The 19,195-nt window shown below is 42.6% G+C and overlaps 1 protein-coding gene across 12 annotated transcripts in view; it reads right to left on the reverse strand.

Annotated features, from left to right (window-relative positions):
• Positions 1–16,563, reverse strand: part of MAPKAP1 (MAPK associated protein 1) — a 267,688-nt gene extending 251,125 nt beyond the window's left edge. For 5 of the 12 annotated variants that reach the window (XM_032257252.1, XM_032257248.1, XM_032257251.1 and 2 more), the window contains exon 1: positions 5,788–5,907. In XM_032257252.1, the coding sequence (XP_032113143.1) occupies positions 5,788–5,841 (54 nt within the window). In that variant the 5' untranslated portion in view covers positions 5,842–5,907. Of the gene's footprint in view, positions 1–5,787; positions 5,908–12,979; positions 14,267–14,289; positions 14,350–16,291 lie in introns of those variants that run through there. The other 7 variants (XM_032257249.1, XM_032257257.1, XM_032257250.1 and 4 more) reach the window with 6 other exon arrangements.
• Between the last annotated feature and the right edge of the window lie 2,632 nt (positions 16,564–19,195).

Here is a 19,195-nt window from a genome sequence, read left to right on the forward strand (position 1 = left end):
AGTGACAAAAATGTTCTGGAATTAGTTAATAGTGACAGTTATACAACTTTGTGAATATCCTAAGAACCATTAAATTGTACATTTTAGAGAGGTTAATTTTATAGTATGCAAATTATATCTTTTTTTTTTTTTTTTTTTTTTAAAGGGTATAGAAACCCAGGAAGACGAGAATCTATGCTACATCCTAGATCTCTTCTAATTCAAGTGATTCCAACACTAGGATACCAACAAAGTACCTACTAAGCAGATTCGGCCACAGTAAACCATAAATATTTAATTTGTAATATAGGTTGATTACATCAAATAGACATCAGATTCCTCAAATTCCTCAAACTCCAAAATGGGAGTTTCCAAGTCTTTTCCTCTGGAGAAAAGAGAACTGTCATATACCTTAGTGACCTTTCTAAAGGTAGCTAATCTACATTTCTAATTGAAGGAGATTAATCCTAGTACCAGAAATCCAAGGAGAACTGCAGGCTTTGCTGAAGCAAATCCCCATGCACTGGAGCAGCTTCTCCTACCAGAGCACCAGACAACATTCAAATCCACACCAGGGGATTGGCCGAGAAGCCACTGCTAACAATGCCTCTGTCAACAGCCTACTGAGCTACTAGTACTTGGAGAGTAATTCTCTTCACTTTGGAATAAATAAGCTGAAGGAAATAAAACAAGAAAGGCAACGTGGCATGGCAGAAAACACAAAGACTTTGGAGAGCTGGGTGTGCACCATATTCCACCACTTGCTAAGAAAATTGGGAAGGTTACAATTTCTCTGAACCTCAGTGTTTCTCATTACCTCACAAAGCTACTGCTCCACAGTAGGGCCCAAAAGTGACACTCAAATGTTTGTATCCTTCCCAATTCACATAAAAGAAAACTCGTAGCTAGTACTATACATTTTGGGGTCTTATTTGGAAAATAAGACTCATGGACCCATTGTCTACGATATACTTAAACACATATTCTCAAACTTAAATAAAATTTAAAAACATACAGAATGTCCAAACCAGGATCCTTGACTCCCTTCTATAAAGCCCAGAGCCATTTAATCACCCATCCTCTGCATCCTAACTCATCTCTCCTTGGATTTCACCCACTTCTCTTCATCCCAATAACCTAATTCAGCTGGGTACAGTGGCTCATGCCTGTAATCCCGGTGCTTTGGAGGGTCAAGGCAGAGGGATCACTTGAGACCAGGAGTTCAAGAGCAGCTTGGGCAATTGTGCCTATCAAAAAAATTTTTAAATTAACTGGGAGTGGTGGCCTGTGTCTGTAGTCCAAGGTACTCAGGAGGCTGAAGTGAGAGGATTGCTGGAGGCCAGGAAGTCAAGGTTACAGTGGGCTGTGATCACACCACCATGTTTTAGCCTGGGTGAGTGAGAACCTGTCTCTAAACAGAAACCCTAATCCAAGTCACCATGTCTCACACCTAGGCTACCGCAATTGTCTCCTAACTTGTCTTAAAATCTTTCAATGACTCCCAACTCCTTAACATGATGAAACCTTTCCTAGATCTGTAGCCCCATCTCACACGTGTCCCATCAGTTCTTTCTACTCCAGTCTCAGTGAACTTTGTTTTCTTCTCAAGTTTTGAAAATACACTTCTTCTCTGTCTTGTCACATGGCTTAGACTTCCCTTTTTCTTTCACACTTATCACAATTTAGGTATCACCTGCCCCGGAAAGATTTGACTTTATCAAGTCCATACTCACCTTGACTCTCATTACTATAATGCTTCAAGCTTAGGTTCTGCTGCTCCATCTATGCTGTCCTTTCCCTTTCTAGAATGCAAGTTCATGAGAGCAGGGACTGTGTCTGTAGATTTCACTAGTCAATTCTCACACAAATGACTGTGACTAATATAGATTCAGTATATACTGACTGAATAAATGATTACAACTAAGCAAAATGGTAAACTAATGGAAGCTTGTGTGTGTGTGTGTGTGTGTGTGTGTGTGTGGTTTGTTTGGTTTTTTTTTGAGACAGTCTCACTCTGTGCCCAGGTTGGAATGCAGTGGCGCAATCTCAGACCACTGCAACCTCTGCCTCTCAGGTGTTCAAATGATTCTCCTGACTTAGCCTCCCAAGTAGCTAGGATTACAGGCACACATCACCACGGCCCAGCTAATTTTTGAATTTTTAGTAGAGATGGGTTTTCACCATGTTGGCCAGGCTGGTTTCCAACTTCTGACCTCTAGTGATCCAACTGCCTTGGCCTTCCAAAGTGCTGGATTACAGGCATGAGCCATCATGCCCAGCCTTATTTTCTTTTTTCTTTTTTGAGATGAAGTCTGTCTCTGTCACCCAGGCTAGAGTGCAGTGGCAGGATCTCAGCTCACTGCAACCTCTGCCTCCCGGATTCAAGGGATTCTCCTGCCTCGGCCTCCTGAGTTGCTGGGATTACAGGCATGCGCCACCACACCCAGCTAATTTTTGTGTTTTTAGTAGAGATGGGGTTTCACCATGTTGGCCAGGCTGGTTTTGAACTCCTGACCTCAAGTGATCCATCCGTCTCAGCCTCCCAAAGTGCTGGAATTACAGACATGAGTCACCATGCTCGGCCTATTTTCTTAACATAAAAATATATTTGGCCAGACATGGTGGCTCACACCTATAATCTCAGCACTTTGGGAGGCGGAGGAGGAAGATCACTTGAGCCCAGGAGTTCAAGACCAGCCTGAGCAATATAGCAAGACCCCTTCTCTATTATTTTTATTTAATTTTTTTTAATTAAAAAAAAAAATGTTCAGGTCAGGGGCGGTGGCTCATGCTTGTAATCCCAGCACCTTGAGAGGCCGAGGTGGGGAGATCACCTGAGGTCAGGAGTCAAGACCAGCCTGGTCAACATGGTGAAACTCTATCTCTACTAAAATACAAAAATTAGCCAGGCATGGAGGCACACACCTGTAATCCCAGCTACTTGGGAGGCTGAGGCAGGAGAATTGCTTGAAGCCAGGAGGCTGAGGTTTCAGTGAGCCAAGATGGCGCCATTGCACTCCAGCCTGGGAAACAGAGAAAGACTCCATTTCAAAAAAATAATACTTTTTTTAAAATTACAGCTAAAAAACAAATGCAATTCTTCATAACTGTAGGGAAGAAGGACTTAAAGCACACATGCATTCACTACAATTTGAATGCTAATACCAATACGAACAAAAGAAGCTAAACTACTACCTCAGTGGGAATGGTGCTCTTAACATTGTTCTGCAACTCTTAATTTCCTTAACGAAAAAAGGCAGAAAACTATGCATAATGCAAATTACAAACACTACAGAGAAAATATATAGCAATCATTTTTCCCATGCCCCTCTCTCCCAAAAGAACATTAGGCACACTTTATAGAAACTGTGCGTACTCCAAAGAGCTCACCAAGTGAAGGTTATTGTGAAATACTTCAAACTCCATAAGTACCCAGCACTGCAAAGACTGTGGGGAGAGAATGTTCCAAGCGCAGACTAATGGACAGAAGGTACAAACGAAAGAAACCCTGAAGCATGACTATCTAAGGAAGTCTAAAATGAAGACTGAATATATTTGTTCTGAAGTTATTAACCAAGCTTCAGTTTCTTAAATACATTCAAAACATCTAACATATCCTCAGAAGTCCCAAGGATAAATGGCAGAGGTCTGTCATTGAAGACAATTAAAATAATTTCCTTTGCCTCGTTTAGGATACATAAATCTCTATCATGGTTCAGACTTAAGTTTTTATATTTTGAATTTTTTAATACCAACAATGTGAATTCTTATTGTGTTTGATGCCTGTGTTAACAATAATACAAGTTATACCAACTTGGAATTTTTATTTTAATTTTGGGGATGTGTCCATATTTTAACTCAGCAACTTTAATCCAGTGATCAAAACTTCTTTAGCTTGTAAACTGTTTCTCAGGTAAACTGAATTGCCGCATACCAGCATCTTAAGCAAATAAATAAGTACAAAACAGGCAGAGATTATAAATTAGAGCAGACAAATCTGTATCTCGCCCCACGCCGGTAAAGAGCATTCTATCAATATAGTGAAATGCTAATCTCCTAATTAACAACCTAATTAGGTAATTATGGCTTTGCAGAGGGATGCCGAAATGAAATATGACAACATGGTCACCTCTTTATATGGCACCTGTGGGCCTTTTCAGCTGTCATTGCAAAGAGTGTAATATCAATTTGAACAGATGACAAAGTGCTGTCATTTTTCATTCTGATAATATACAGAATGCTTTGGACAGAAGTAGTTTACAAAAGAAACATCTTGCCTGATATTTTTCTAATTTAAATATGCTCAAATACTTTGGTAATTTTTTTGCATGTTTTTTATATTGTACGTAAGAGAATTAGTATGCATATTTGAAAAAACACAAACCTAACTGGCCATCACACTTAACTGTATACATTGAAACTAATTTTTTTTTTTTTTGAGACAGAGTTTTGCTCTTGTTGCCCAGGCTGTAGTGCAATAGCACGACCTCGGCTCACCATAACCTCTGCCTCCCGAGTTCAAGCGATTCTCCTGCCTCAGCCTCTCGAGTAGCTGGGATTACAGGCATGTGCCACCACGCCTGGCTAATTTTGTATTTTTAGTAGAGATGGGGTTTCTCCATGTTGGTCACGCTGGTCTCAAACTCCTGACCTCAGGTGATCTGACTGCCTTAGCCTCCAAAAGTGCTGGGATTACAGGCGTAAATCACCGCACCCGGTCTGAAACTACTTCAATTGTAAAGTACATGATAATTCAAAAAGAGAAAAGGCAACAATTCATCATAATATTTTAACACTCATATTTTTACTAACTACTGCTATCAGAAAAATTAAAATCCAAACAAATTTAATCTTCAATCTTTTTCTCACACACACACACAAAAAAAAGTGAGAGATTCACATTTGTTAAATTAAAACAGACCAGGGCTGGCTGGGTGCAGTAATTCACGCCTATACTCCCAACACTTTGGGAGGCCCAGACAGGCAGATTCCTTGAGCTTAGGAGTTCAAGACCAGCCTGGGCAACATGATAAAATCCCATCCATACTAAAAATACAAAATATAGTTGGGCATGGTAGTGCCTCTAGCCCCACCTACTCGGGAGGTTAAGGTGGGAGGATCGCTCGAGTCCAGGAAGTTGAGGCTGCAGTGATCATGCCACTACACTCCAGCCTGGGCAACAGATGGAAAACTCTGTCTCAAGGAAACAAACAAACAAACAAAACACCAAAAATAAAACAACAACAACAAAACAAAAAAAATCAAACCTAGCCTGAAAAATCCCTGAGCAGACAAAACTAGTTAGTCTTATAAATTACCTTAACCTTGCTGGATTTGCAAACATAAGCAAAACTTAACTTGAGGTATGTCTTATAAATGCACATATATAAAAAAAAAGAACTTAAGCTTAGCTAGTCAGAAGCAGCCAACAAACTTATAATTATATAACTGCGGACTTTCCAATGGTAGAGATCAACTGTATAACCAATCAAATCTTTCCTCTGTTTTAATTCCACAATCTTCCTACAAAAGCCTCCCCGCTTACTTTCCCTCAATGGAGACCCTGAATCACTTCTGATTTGAAGCTGCCCAATTCATGAATTGCCATTTGTGCAAATAAACTCTTAAAAAAAAAAAAGCCTCAGTTTACCTTTTTAACACACATAATTTTCCATACCAAAAAATCACTTCCCAATATATAAGCATTCAACTCACAATCACTATCTACCAAAGGCCAGCCTCAACTCCACAGAGATGGGAGTGGACTTCCTCTAAAAGTAAACACAGGGATATCACAGGCCTACTCACTGTCCCTGTGGCCACTGAAGCGGTGAGGTAGCACTGGGACAATGATACCACCATTATGAATACAACTCTTCTTCCAGAATACTGTGTAAATAGGACTTTTTGGGGGAAAAGAAGACTTCCCTGGAAATAGTAACATCATTAATGTCAGGACATATGAAACCATGATATGAGTGCAAAATAAGTGAGGTGAAAACTAACTTGAAAACACAATCCATTTATAACTTCACAATCACCTGCATTAGTGAAAACTCTATTGGTTAAAATAATGGTTACTGGCTCCACTCATATTTGTTAATATCAATTTTAAACTATGATTTCTTTAAAAATAATTAAAAAGAACATTTCTAAAACTGAGAAAAATATAAAGTCCTATAATCTCACCACCTATTTCTTTGTATACATGTTTGACATAATTGGGATCACACTTTACAGTCATACCCTTTTTTCACTTATTATATGGTGAGCATATTAGTATGTCACTAAAATTCTGAAACATCTAAGATGACTGCATATTATTTCCATTCTATTAATTTTCCATTTCTCTAATTTTTATTGAACATTAAGGTTCTAATTTTTGCTATAATACTGCTGCAGTGAACATCTTTGAACATGAATATCTTTCAATGTCTCTGATTTATTAAAGATTCCTAGAAATGGAATTACAAGCTCAAAAGGCATGCATGACTTTTTTAAAAAGATGTGATAAATACTGCCAAAGTGCTTTCCAGAAAAGTTTTACTAATTTACATTCCTACTAACAATATGAGTGGCCATCTTACCACTAATCTTTTTTTTAGACAGAGTTTTGCTCTTGTTGCCCAGGCTGGAGGTGCAATGGCACGATCTCGGCACACTGCAACCTCGGCCTCTGCCTCTTGGGTTTAAGCTATTCTCCTGCCTCAGCCTTCTGAGTAAGCTGGGATTACAGGCATGAGCCACCGTGCCCAGTACAAAGCTTTACTATCAATGAGTATTAGGGTTTTTATTAAATCCTTAAACTTCATGTCATAACATCATTCCTGTAATCAAACACTCTCACAATATAATAACAGCTTTCTATAAACATTAAGTTTAAATGAATAAGGCAAAGGGCCATAGTCAATGACAGTCCCAAGACAGGGCCAGTCTCAATATTCAAATCTAGAGCAGCATGGAAAAGTGGTTAAAAAAAAAAAAAAAGTAATAGTGCTTTTGATTGCTCTGAGTCAAAACAAAGGTGAAGTCCTAGTTTTGCCATTATTGGTAGGTTCCATGCTCATGCGCGTGCATGCACGCGTGCTCTCTCAATCTCTCTCTCTCTCTCTCTCTCTCTCTCTCTATATATATATATATATATATATATATTTTTTTTTTTTTTTTTTGAGATGGAGTTTCGCTCTTGTTGCCCAGTCTGGGGTGAAACCCCAGAGGTTGCACACTGCAACCTCTGCCTCCCAGGTTCAAGTGATTCTCCTGCCTCAGCCTCCCAAGTAGCTGGGACTACAGGCACGTGCCACCACACCCAGCTAATTTTTGTGTTTTTAGTAGAGACCAGGTTTCGCCAATTGGCCAGACTGGTCTCAAAGTCCTGACCTCGGGTGATCCACCCACCCCAGCCTCCCAAAGTGCTGGGATTACAGGTGTGAGCCACAGCACTAAGCCTGGTAGCTCTATATTTTTATTTTTATTAATAATTATATTACTTCTCTAAGCTTCAGCTTTGGCATTTGTAAAATGGGGACAGGGATAACATAATATCCCTTTTCTAACAAAGGGCAGTTGTAGGCACAAAAAAGATAATATAGGCCAGGCATGGGGGCTCATGCTTATAATCCCAGCACTTTGGGAGGCCGAGGCGGGCGGATCACGAGGTCGGGAGTTTGAGACCAGCCTGACCCAACATAGTGAAACGCTGTTTCTACTAAAAATACAAAAAATTAGCCAGGCATGGTGGCACGTGCCTGTAATTCCACCTACCCAGGAGGCTGAGGCAGGAGAATTGCCTGAACCCAGGAGGTGGAGGTTGCAATGAGCTGAGATCACGCCATTGCAATCCAGCCTGGGCAAAAGAGTGAGACTCCATTTTAAAAAAAAAAAAAAAAAAAGGATAATATAAACACTTGGAAGTGCTTCTTGTTACTCAGCAGATCAATTCATGTAATAGCTTAAAAACAGCATCCTGACGTCCCTCTCTCAATACAGCAGGTAGGTGCACTAATTTACAAAACACGCCCCCAAATTAACAAATTTCATGATCCAGACATAAAAATGAGTCTCATTCTTTCACAACCACTCCATCGAATCATTGCTTATTACATTATATTAACAGCTCGAATGTCTTATGCCCTGAATGCTGGTAGAGGTTGGGTATCCCTCATCTAAAAGGCTTGGGATCAGAAGTGTTTCAGATTTTGAATTTTCTTTGAATTTCGGAATATTTTTATAAATATCATGAGCTATCTTGGGGATGAGACCCAAGTCTAAATAAGCAATTCACTTATGTTTCACATACACTTCACTCACATAGCCTGAAGGCAATTTTATATACTTTTGGTGTTTTTTTCTTTTTTGAAGCAGGGTATCCCTCTGTCATCCAGCCTGGAGTGTAGGACCACAATCATGGCTGGCTATAGTCTTGACCGCTTCCCCCCAGGCCCCTCAGGCTCAAACAATTGTCCTGCCTTGGCCTCCCAAGTAGTTGGGGCTCTTTACACACACCACTATGCCAAGCTAACTGTTTTAATTCTTTTAATTAATTATTTTTGAGACTGAGTCTCACTCTGTCGCCAGACTGGAATGCACTGGCACAATCTCAACTCACTGCGACCTCTGCCTCCCAGATACAAGCGATTCTCCTGCCTCAGCCTCCTGAGTAGCTGAGACTACAGGTGCATGCTACCACGCCCAGCTAATTTTTGTATTTTTAGTAGAGACGGGGTTTCACCATGTTGGCCTGGATGGTCTCAATCTCTTGACCTCGTGATCTGTCCACCTTGGCCTCCCCAGCCAGTTGTTTTGATTTTTAGTAGAGACAAAGTCTTTCCTAAATTCAAGCGATCCTCCCACCTTGGCCTCCCAGGATTACAGGTTATGAGCCACCTCACCCAGCCAATATTTTTAATAATTCTACGCATGAAATAAAGTTTTAACTGCAACCTGTATGAGATCAGGTGTAAAATTTTCTACTTGTGGCATCATATCGATTCAAAAGGTTTTGAATTTTGAAGCATTTTGGATTTTGAAACTTTTTTTTTTTTTTTTTTTTTGTTCCATTTTTAAGACAGCCTTGCTCCGTTGCCCAGGCTAGAGTACAGTAGTGCGATCACAGTTCACTGCAGCCTCAACCCCCTGGGCTCAAGCAATCCTCCCACCTTAGGCTGGAACTACAGGTGTGCACCAACATGCCTGGCTAATTTTTTAGTTTTTTTATAGAGACAGGGTCTCATTATTTTGCCCAGGCTGGTCTTGAACTCCCAAGCTCAAGCATTTCGTCCATCTTGGCCTCTGAAAGTGCTGGGATTACAGGTATGAGCCACCACACATGGCCCAGATTTTGAGTATTCTGAGTAGGGATGCTCAACCTGGACCTGCATCTCTCCAGAAGCATCAGAGTACTTACTAGGAACTTACATACATTATTTCATTTAGTCCTCACCAAGGACTACGCGGGATTGGCATTACTGTCCCCATTTTGCAGACTGTCCAGCTTACAGAGTTAATCATGGACAAACCCAAAATTTTGAATGCCTGCTCAGGATTTATTCTCCTTATTTTAATATTCTATGTTATTTCCTTACACAATAGAGTATGAATGAAAACAATAATCATGGACAAACCCAATAATCAAATCCAAGTGGGTCTGCCCAAAACCCCACGTCACACTGCTTTAAGACTGAAGTCTGCACTTCAGTTCTTCGTTAGTCTCCTTTATGTCAGTAACTAAAGTTCAGATTAAATATTTGCTCTATTTTCAAAAGAAAACCATTCCTTCAAACAATTTTCTACCAATTTCTCTGCTGAAATGGTACTTATTTATAACATAGTACCTTAAAATGAGTCCATAGGGAACTGAAAACTGTTATTTTCTTGAAGTTTTACACATTCAGTACACTTTGCATCAGTAATAAAAGTATATTCATAAAAGTATACCCAAGTATAGGATATTACGACTCTAACACTGCATATATTTAGGCATAAATGTGACATAACATTCCACTTATTTCACAAGCAATTACTATAACTTAATTCCAATAGTTATTCTAATACCTTCTTGTTCTTTCTAGAATTTCAGGTTTGTTTTTTAAGTGGTTTCTCCCATTTTTCTCACTTTCAATTACATAAAACTGTATTCTACTTTCAGTCCAAATTTTGTGTTGCCTATATTAAATCCATTTTCCCAATATATCTAGACTGCTGCCAACTAGAGTTAATAAATTTTGAATGACCGCTCAGGATTTATTCTCCTTATTTTTATATTCTATGTTATTTCCTTACACAATAGAGTATGAATGAAAACAAGTATCTAGAAAACCAATATTTCTTCAATTTTCACCTTGTGGAAGCTGGGTATTAAAATAAAAATAAATTAAACTCTTGGGCTGGGAACTCCCTGGCCATATTTTTCTCACCGTGCTGGGTGTCTCCATGTCCCTTTCAATCTCGAGTATATATGGTCAATAGGCACTGCAAGCATTGCAGGAGCACCTGGCCCATCAAGGGCCTTTCCCTGAGGAAATAATGAATAAAGAACAGGCAAAGGGCTGAGTAGTGGTTCCTGACCTGCCAGCACGAGAGGAGGGGCAGCATTCTAGATTTGAGTCATCTCTACTGGAGTCTGCCAGTAATCAGTTGTGTGACTTTAAACATATCAATTAGAAACAGAAAGCTTGGCATCCTGAAAAGACTTCAGCAAGACTAGAATATCACTCCTCATTATTTATCCAAAAAGGAAAAAAGATCCAAGTATTTGTAAGTGACGTGACCAAAATCCAAAGGCTGTTAGTGGTATCAGCATGTTTAGGATGCAGGTCCCTCTCTAGTCCACTGCACTTTCTACTAAGCTGTGTTTCACTGGGTGCCAATTTCTTCATCTCAAGAGGTAACTACCCCTTTTGTAATACTACCTATCTCACAGGACTAAAGAAAATAAGGTATACAAGAGCATTTAACAAATTTACAATACCACTTCACAGTATTGTGGAGAGGGCCGAGAGACAAGAAATCTGGTAGCGTTTAAAGTGCTAAGAGCACAAAACAGATGTCTTGTAAGGTCATCTTGCCAGCCAAATCCACAGTTTAGCCTGATTATACAATAAAAGCCTTCACCTTGCCACTTTCCAAAAGAGAGGTTAAATATCAGTGGAAGCTACAATGCTCCCTCACACTGGCAATTTACCATGAGATTTCTAATCAATAATCAAAACACTGTATTGTACTTCCTCCTCTGAACAGCAAGTACCAAAATTTCAGCAGCCAGATAGGTTGAAGTTCACAATTAGGCAGCCTAGAATTACACACAGACTGCAAATATGTTTTGATCAACGTCATTTTTTAATGGCAAAATTTTAAGCTAACTACATTAAAATGTACCATATGCAGTGGCTCACACCTGTAGTCCCAACAATTTGGGAAGCTGTGGCAGCATGGCAAGAGGATTTTTTTTTTTTTTTTTTTTGAGACAGAGTTTCACTCTTGTTGCCCAGGCTGGAGTGCAATGGTGAGATCTCAGCTCATTCCAACCTCCACCTCCCAGGTTCAAGCAATTCTCCTGCCTCAGCCTCCCAAGTAGCTGATATTACAGGTATGCTCCAACACGCCTGGCTAATTTTGTATTTTTAGTAAAGATGGGGTTTCACCGGGTTGGTCAGGCTGGTCTCAAACTCCTGACCTCAGGTGACCCACCGACCTTGGCCTCCCAAAGTGCTGGGATTACAGCCAGGAGGATCGCCTGAAGACAGGAGTTCGAGACCAGCCTGGCCAACATGGTGAAACCCCATCTCTACTAAAAATACAAAAATTAGCTGGGCGTGGTGGCAGGTGCCTGTAATCCCAACTACTCAGGAGGCTAAGGCATGAGAATCGCTTGAACCTGGGAGGCAGAGGTTGCAGTGAGCCGAGATCGCGCCATTGTACTCCAGCCTGGGCAGCAAGAGCAAGACTCTGTCTCAAAAACAAAAACAAACTAGCTACACATGGTATCATGTACCTATAGTCCTAGCTACTGTGGGGGCAGAGGCAGGAGAATCGCTTGAGCCCAGGAATTCAAGGTTGTAGTAAGCTATTACCATGAAATTGCACTCCAGCCTGACAGAATGGTACCCTGTCTCTAAAAGTTAAATACATTTAAAAATATATATAAAAATCCAGATTTCCAGCATCTTTTCCCAAAAAATCAAAAGATCCAAGGACACTGGCCCACTTCCTCACATGGCAACAAGTGGAGCTGAGCAGCGACTGCCCTCTTTGGTTTGAGTCTGTGCTCACCAGTTCACCAAGGCCTGGCCTACTCATCCTAATACACAACAGGCATCGGACTTGGAGACTACTGGGGTAGACACTCAAACAGAATAACAGTAATTTAATAAAGATTTGTTTACTCTTTTTTGGCCAGTTTTTTGTGGCTCTATCTCACATTAGCTGTGACTCTTAGGTAACATATTTAACCACTAAGCCTCTTAAACTGAACACAGGCTGAAATACACTGACTTCTGAGTCAAACTTCACAAAAACTTCAAACTCACCGAAACGAAGTCAGGGCACCTCCCATGGGGATAAAATGTAATGTGGCCAGGCATGGTGGCTCATACCTGTAATCTTAGCACTTTGAGAGCCCGAGGGCAGGTGGATCACTTGAGGTCAAGAGTTCGAGACCAGCCCAGCCAACATGGCAAAACCCTGTCTCTACTAAAAACACAAAAATTGGCCAGGCATGGTGGTGCCTGCCTATAGTCCCAGTTACTTGGGAGGCTGAGGCACAAGAATCGCTTCAACCCAGGAGGCAGAGGTTGCAATGAGCCAAGATTGTGCCACTGCACTCCACCCTGGGTGATAAAGCAAGACTCTGTCTAAAAAAAAAAAAAAAGGTAATGTGACAGAAGTCCTTGTCATATAATAATTTAACATCTATGGCTGTGTCCTTAACAGTAAGGGCTATACATCAGAATAACAGATGGCTAGCAAATTATCTTAGCCTGAAACACATAAATCCACTCAACTGCAAAAGTTTCTGAAGTCTTCAGGTATGAGCCAATAAGAAAACAACCTCCCCCACCAAAAAAGAAAAATATCTCAATAGATTAGGCTATGAGCTCCTTTGGTGCCAGAGGCCACTCCATTCCTCATTATCCCTCCTGTCTCACAGTGACCGGCACACTGAAGCTACAGCTCAAGGGCAAACTTCTCTCTGAAGCCTTTCCAGAGGGTCTCCATCCACATCACAAAGAACAAGCAACATGGCGGAGTAATGAAGAGTGCTGATCCCAGTGTTTAGCAGACAATCCCCTCTTTCTTACAGCTCCACCAGTAGCATCAACTAAAGGAAGTTATTCAAGGTCTCTGTGCCCCAGTTTCATCACTGGCAAAATCAGGATGCTAATAACACCTTCTCATACAAGAAAAAAATGAGATACAGCATTTAACATCATGCTGGCAGAGTACTCACTACCTAGCATCATCAGTGTTCCCTTCACAGTGCTTTGTGAGACTCCCTGGGGACTTCTACCTTAGAACCCAAAGTACTTTATTATAGTTCACCCACACACGCACATCTCCTCTACTAGAATGTCAATGACCTCAGGATAGGAACCCAATTTGATTTGTCTTTGTATCCCCAAGGTCTAACATTTTGCCTGCCACTGCTGAAATGAATCATAGATCCTCAAAGTGTTTATTCACCGGAAAAGTTATTAGCAGAAACTGGAATTCACCTCTTGCCTGGTACTCAGCCCTCACTAACTCTGACCCCTACTGCCCCTTCAACTTTCCATCCTTGTACCCTGCTAAAAGAAGCAATGACTTGCTTGACTCAGGCTGTAAATTCATTCACCACTCTAAAACCATGCCTCAAGCATTATACCTTTGTATCTTATAGCTATTTATTTTGGGGAACTTTACCATGTACCAGGCCCTCTATCCCCATTAGTTCAATAAATATTCACAACACTCCATGTGGTATTATTCCCTAACCCAACCCCTAGCTGAAGAAAATTATGCTTGGAGTTATGTGTCAAAGGTCACATATCCAGTAAGAATAGAGACCAGGAATTGAATCCAGAGTCCACGCTTATTTTCTATACTGTCTTCTCTGCTCATATTCAAAGCTGAGCTAATCCACCTGCCATCTCCTTGCCTTGGAAGAGCACAGCCTTTGCATTTAAAAGATTTCTGTACCATTCATTTTAACATTCATCTGTTTCGTCCTGTATACTTTTTTGTTTCAATATTTACTTGCATAGAAAGAGAGAGTGTGTGAGAAAACGGCAAGACATGTAATGGAAAAAGCACAAATTTAGGCATCAGACAGACCTGGCTTTGAATCCTGGCTCTGTCTGGTACCAGCTGTGTAATTTATTGGGTCTTCCTAATCTGTAAATTGAAGTTAAAATGATTAAACAATAGAAACCCCTATATAATACCCAATACATAGTAAATACTTAAAGTTTAATTTACCTCAAATTATGAAGGATTACCTGGCCACATCCCATCCCTCAAAAGTGAATAACCCATTCCCCTCCTGGACTACCACTGTCACAACAAGAACTCTTACACAATGCACTTATCACTGTGTTAGAATTATTAATTTCCCTTATCTCTGTTTCACTACATTGATCTCCCTGGAAGCAAGGACTGAATCTTATTTATCTCTACATTGTCTAGCATGGTACCTGGCATATATATACATACTTAGTAAACATTTACTAAATTAAATAATTGTAGATAAAACGAGTGCTTATAGAATTCTAGAGGAAAATCACTTCCAGCTGGAGTTATCGGGAATTGGTTGGGAGAAGCCAACTTCAGCTGAGCCGTGGGAAGCGTCTCGATAAAGAAAAGGGGAAACCTAGGCAGGGTAGGGAGAATGTCCTAAAAAAAATCAATGGAACAGGAAAGAACACAAGTGATTGAGAGCGTACTTATTTAGAGTAATGGATTAGGGTGGGGTAATTAAAGAAGGAGACCTTGGCCAGACACAGTGGCTCAGGCCTGTAATCCCAACACTTTGGGAGGCCGAGGCGGACCACCTGAAGTTGGGAGTTTGAGACCAGGCTGACCAATATGGAGAAACCTCATCTCTACTAAAAATACAAAATTAGCCAGGCGTGGTGGTGCACACCTGTACCAGCTAACTGAGAGGCTGAGGCAGGGGAACTGCTTGAACCCAGGAGGCGGAGGCTGCAGTGAGCTGAGATCACGCCATTGCACCCCAGCTTGGCAACAAGAGCTACACTCCGTCTCAAAATAGGAGACCTTTTCAAGCATAACTGGGAAGGCAACCAGGAGCCAGATTCCGAGATGTAAGGGAATGTAAGTGCAGTCTGGTACACACAGTATTTAAGGTAGGCATGAGCACTCAGCTGAATGGGAAAGGGCTACCAGCATGCTCCACAACCCGCAGGTGTGTGAACTGAAAAACATGAAAACAATTATTGCTTCATCAAGAACTCTTTCAGTGTTTACTAGGCACCTTGTGTGGGCTCAGAAAATATAAAGAATAAAACACGGTACCTCCCCCTCTGCTCAAGCGGGTTTTAACATTAGGAATCCACCCCTTCTGCTTGTCAAGAGAATGAGAACGCTGCTTTTTTTTAAACCGATGTGTCTCCATTTGACTGTTCACACCTGGGAAAGTTTTGAACTTTCCCGATTTGGGTTTATAAAACATGGTGCTTTGCACAGTGCCAGAAACTGTAGTGGGCTTCAAAAGTTACTTTTCACTCATTCAAAAGGAAGTTTTAACCAGTTTCTGGGTTGATTTGGGGGTCTCTGGTTAAAGTCATACTCTTGTTTACACTACAAGCTTTTTTCCCCCCAGCCTTAAACAAATCTAAAGGACTCCTTGCCACTCCCATAAACAAAGAACTGAATCAAAGTTCGGCAGCACTGTAGCTGCGAGGCTATTAACCCCTTTAGGGCGATGGGGAAAAGGGACACAAGGAAAAAAGACTACACAGGCAATGCTTGAAATCCTTGATTTTCACATTATGAACAGGGCACCTGGATATTGCCAAGTGCAAGACCAGAAACTGCCGGAGCCAACTGCACCCTCTACCGCCCCACCACCCGCTACTCCCGAACACTACCAGGTCCACGGGCTTCCCTTCCCCTAAATCACACACCCGCCTCAGACTCCTGACAGCCCCCAGTTCTGGTAAAGGCCGGAAAACGGATGCTCCCGGGCCACCTGAGCAGGAGCCCGGTAGGCGGCCCGCTGAGCAGCGCCGAAACCGGAGAGGTGAGAGGGTCACCAGGTGGGCAAGCTGGTGGGCTGACGGGCGAGCGGGGAGCTGGCGGCTGGGGCAACCTTTACCTGAAGCTGCTTCCACACTACGGGCCGGGTCGGCCCCGGGACACGTTCCTGAGGGGAGGGCCCGGCTCCCCCACGCCTCCCGGCCCCTGCCCCGAGCTCTGCACTCTCGGGATCCACTGGGACCGGCTCTCCTCCCGGCCCGCTCAGCTGCCGCTTCCCGGGTTCGCCCTCATGCCCGTGGTGCTCGCCGCCGCCGCCGCCAGCCGGCCGAGCAGCAGCCCTATTACCCGAAGCAGCACACGACCCGGAACCACACCCCGGCGCTCCGGAAGTCCCCGGCGGGGAAGGAGCCTCTGGCTGGGGACGTAGTGCGCAAGCCCCAGAGCTGAAAGCAAGGAGCCACGGCTTCCCGCGGGGCGGGGCCGGGAGGGAGGCCGGGCGCATGCGCGCCGCTTCTCCGGTGCAGTGGAAGGCCTGGGTCGGAGGCTGAATTCTGGCAAGATTCGCCAGTGCCTGGACTTGCCTTTAGCAGGAATCAGTGTTAGGCTTCTCCATCGAATCTTCTTTCTCCCTATTTCCACGGAGAAAAGCCCTTAGTTGGTCCAGAAATGAGTGATGAGGCAGCTTAGCCTCTGTATCAGAAAGACCTAGGTTCAAATATGCCAGCTCCTATAACTTGCTGTGTGTCTTAGGACGTGACACCTCTCCACTCCGAGCCTCGGGTTTTCCCATCCAGAGCAATAGTTTCAACTTTAGAGTATATTGCTGTGGGAATCGAATGGGATGATACTGAAAAACACCCAGCACAGTGCCTGACACATAATAAACATGCAGTCAATGTTAGTTATTTCTCTTATAATACCTGTAATGTGGTGGTGATAATAATCTTCCTCAAGTCCTGCTGGGAGATTTCCATGAGATGCAGGAGGACTGTCACAGGCAGAAGTTAGTGTTGTCTCACGCTGCTGTCTTTCTCTCTCACGGAGGAAATCAGTGGAGAAAGCCACAGTGAAGGGGGAAAAAGGATTCGGGCAGTGCAGTGAGAGTGTTCTCCCACCCGAAAGATGCTCTGGGAAGTCTCTCAAAAAAGCACCGTAGTGTGGCTGGGAGTGGTGGCTCATGCCTGTAGTCCCAGCACTTTTCAAGGCCAAGGCGGATGGATCATGAGGTCAGGAGTTCAAGTCCAGCCTGGCCAAGATGGTAAAACCCTCATCTCTACTAAAGATACAAAAAAAAAAAAAAAAAAAATTGCCAGGCGTGCTGGTGAGGGCCTGTAATCCCAGCTACTTGGAGGCTGAGGCAGAAGAATCACATGAACCTAGGTGGCAGAAGTTGCAGTGAGCCAAGGTTGCAGTGAGCTGGGATCGTGCCACTGCACTCCAACCTGGGCAACAGAGTGAAACTCCATCTCAAAAAAAAAAGGAAAAAAAGCACCATAGCAAAAGAAAAAAATCAAGGTTAAATTTCAGTCCTGGGGGACCCCTGCCCAATTTTAAAGTCACTAATAAATATGCCATGGGGCCAGGCACGGTGGCTCACACCTGTAATCCCAGCACTTGGGGGAGCGGAGGCAGGCAGGTCACTTGAGGTCAGGAGTTTGAGACCAACCAGGCCAATATGGTGCAACCCCATTTCTACTAAAATTACATAAATTAGTCAGGTGTGGTGGCTCACACCTCTAGTCCCAGCTACTCAGGAGGCTGAGGCAGGAGAATGGCTTGAACCCAGGAGGCGGACATGGCAGTGAGCCAAGATCCGGCCACTATACTCCAGCCTGGGTGACAGAGACTCTGTCTCAAAACAATAAACAAAAAAAAACACCATGGGTCCACCCTGTATTTCAAATATGGTCATCTGTCACTTAATGATAAGGACATGAGAAATGCATCGTTGTCTGATTTTGTGGTTGCATAAACATCATAGAGTGTACTTACACAATGTCACAGCCTATTACACACCTAGGCTATTTGGTATTTGCCTATTGCTCCTAGGCTACACACTTGCACAGCATGTTACTGTACTGAATACTGTAGGCAATTCTAACACAATGGTAAGTATTTGTGTATCTACACGCCTGTAGTCCCAGCTACTCGGGAGGCTGAGTCAGGAAAATCGCTTGAACCCGGGAAGCAGAGGTTGCAGGGAAGCTGAGATCGCACCACTGCACTCCAGCCTGGGTGGCAAAGCGAGACTCCATCTCAAAAAAAAAAAAAAAAATCTAAATGCTGAAAAGATACAATAAAAAGACCATATTATAATCTTAGGGGACCACCGTCTTATATGCACTCTGTCATTGACCATAACATCCTCATGCCATGCATGAGTGTATGTGATTGATCTCTTACTACATCCCATGATTGCATATAATTGGTATCTTACCACACACCTGTACTAGGGGGAATAGTGCGCCTCAGCGCCCAGGTGCACTCTTGCACACACATCCCCACAGTTCCATCAGGGACCTGTTGGAGGCACTCTAACAAAGCAGCAGGTATGAACAAGTTTGGATATTTGATTTTCTGAGGCCATCAGGTTATCTGTTCCTTCCTAAATCTTACTCTCCATTTTCGTCTCTCTCTCTCAAGTTCCAATCTGAAGCACAGCTGCCTGACTGACTGTCTCTAAGACACATAAAACTCAACCTATCTAAAACTGAAATCAACTGGGCCTGTTAAGCAGTTACAGGTTCTAAAGAGTAAATACTTCCTAGCACGTTGAGAGGCCAGGGCAGGAGGATCGCCTGAGCCCAGGATTTTGAGACCAGGCTGGGCAACATGGTAAGACCCCATGTCTACATTAAAAATATATATATCTATATAAGCCAGGCATGGCAGCTTACGCCTATAATCCCCTGTAATCCCAGCACTTTGGGAGGTCAAGGTGGGTGGATCACAAGGTCAGGAGATCGAGATCATCCTGGGTAACATGGTGAAACACTGTCTCTATAAAAAAAAAAAAAAAAAA

Source organism: Sapajus apella, unplaced genomic scaffold, assembly GCF_009761245.1.
Source record: "Sapajus apella isolate SASKATOON/1434 unplaced genomic scaffold, GSC_monkey_1.0 scaffold97, whole genome shotgun sequence".
Taxonomy (NCBI): domain Eukaryota; kingdom Metazoa; phylum Chordata; class Mammalia; order Primates; family Cebidae; genus Sapajus; species Sapajus apella.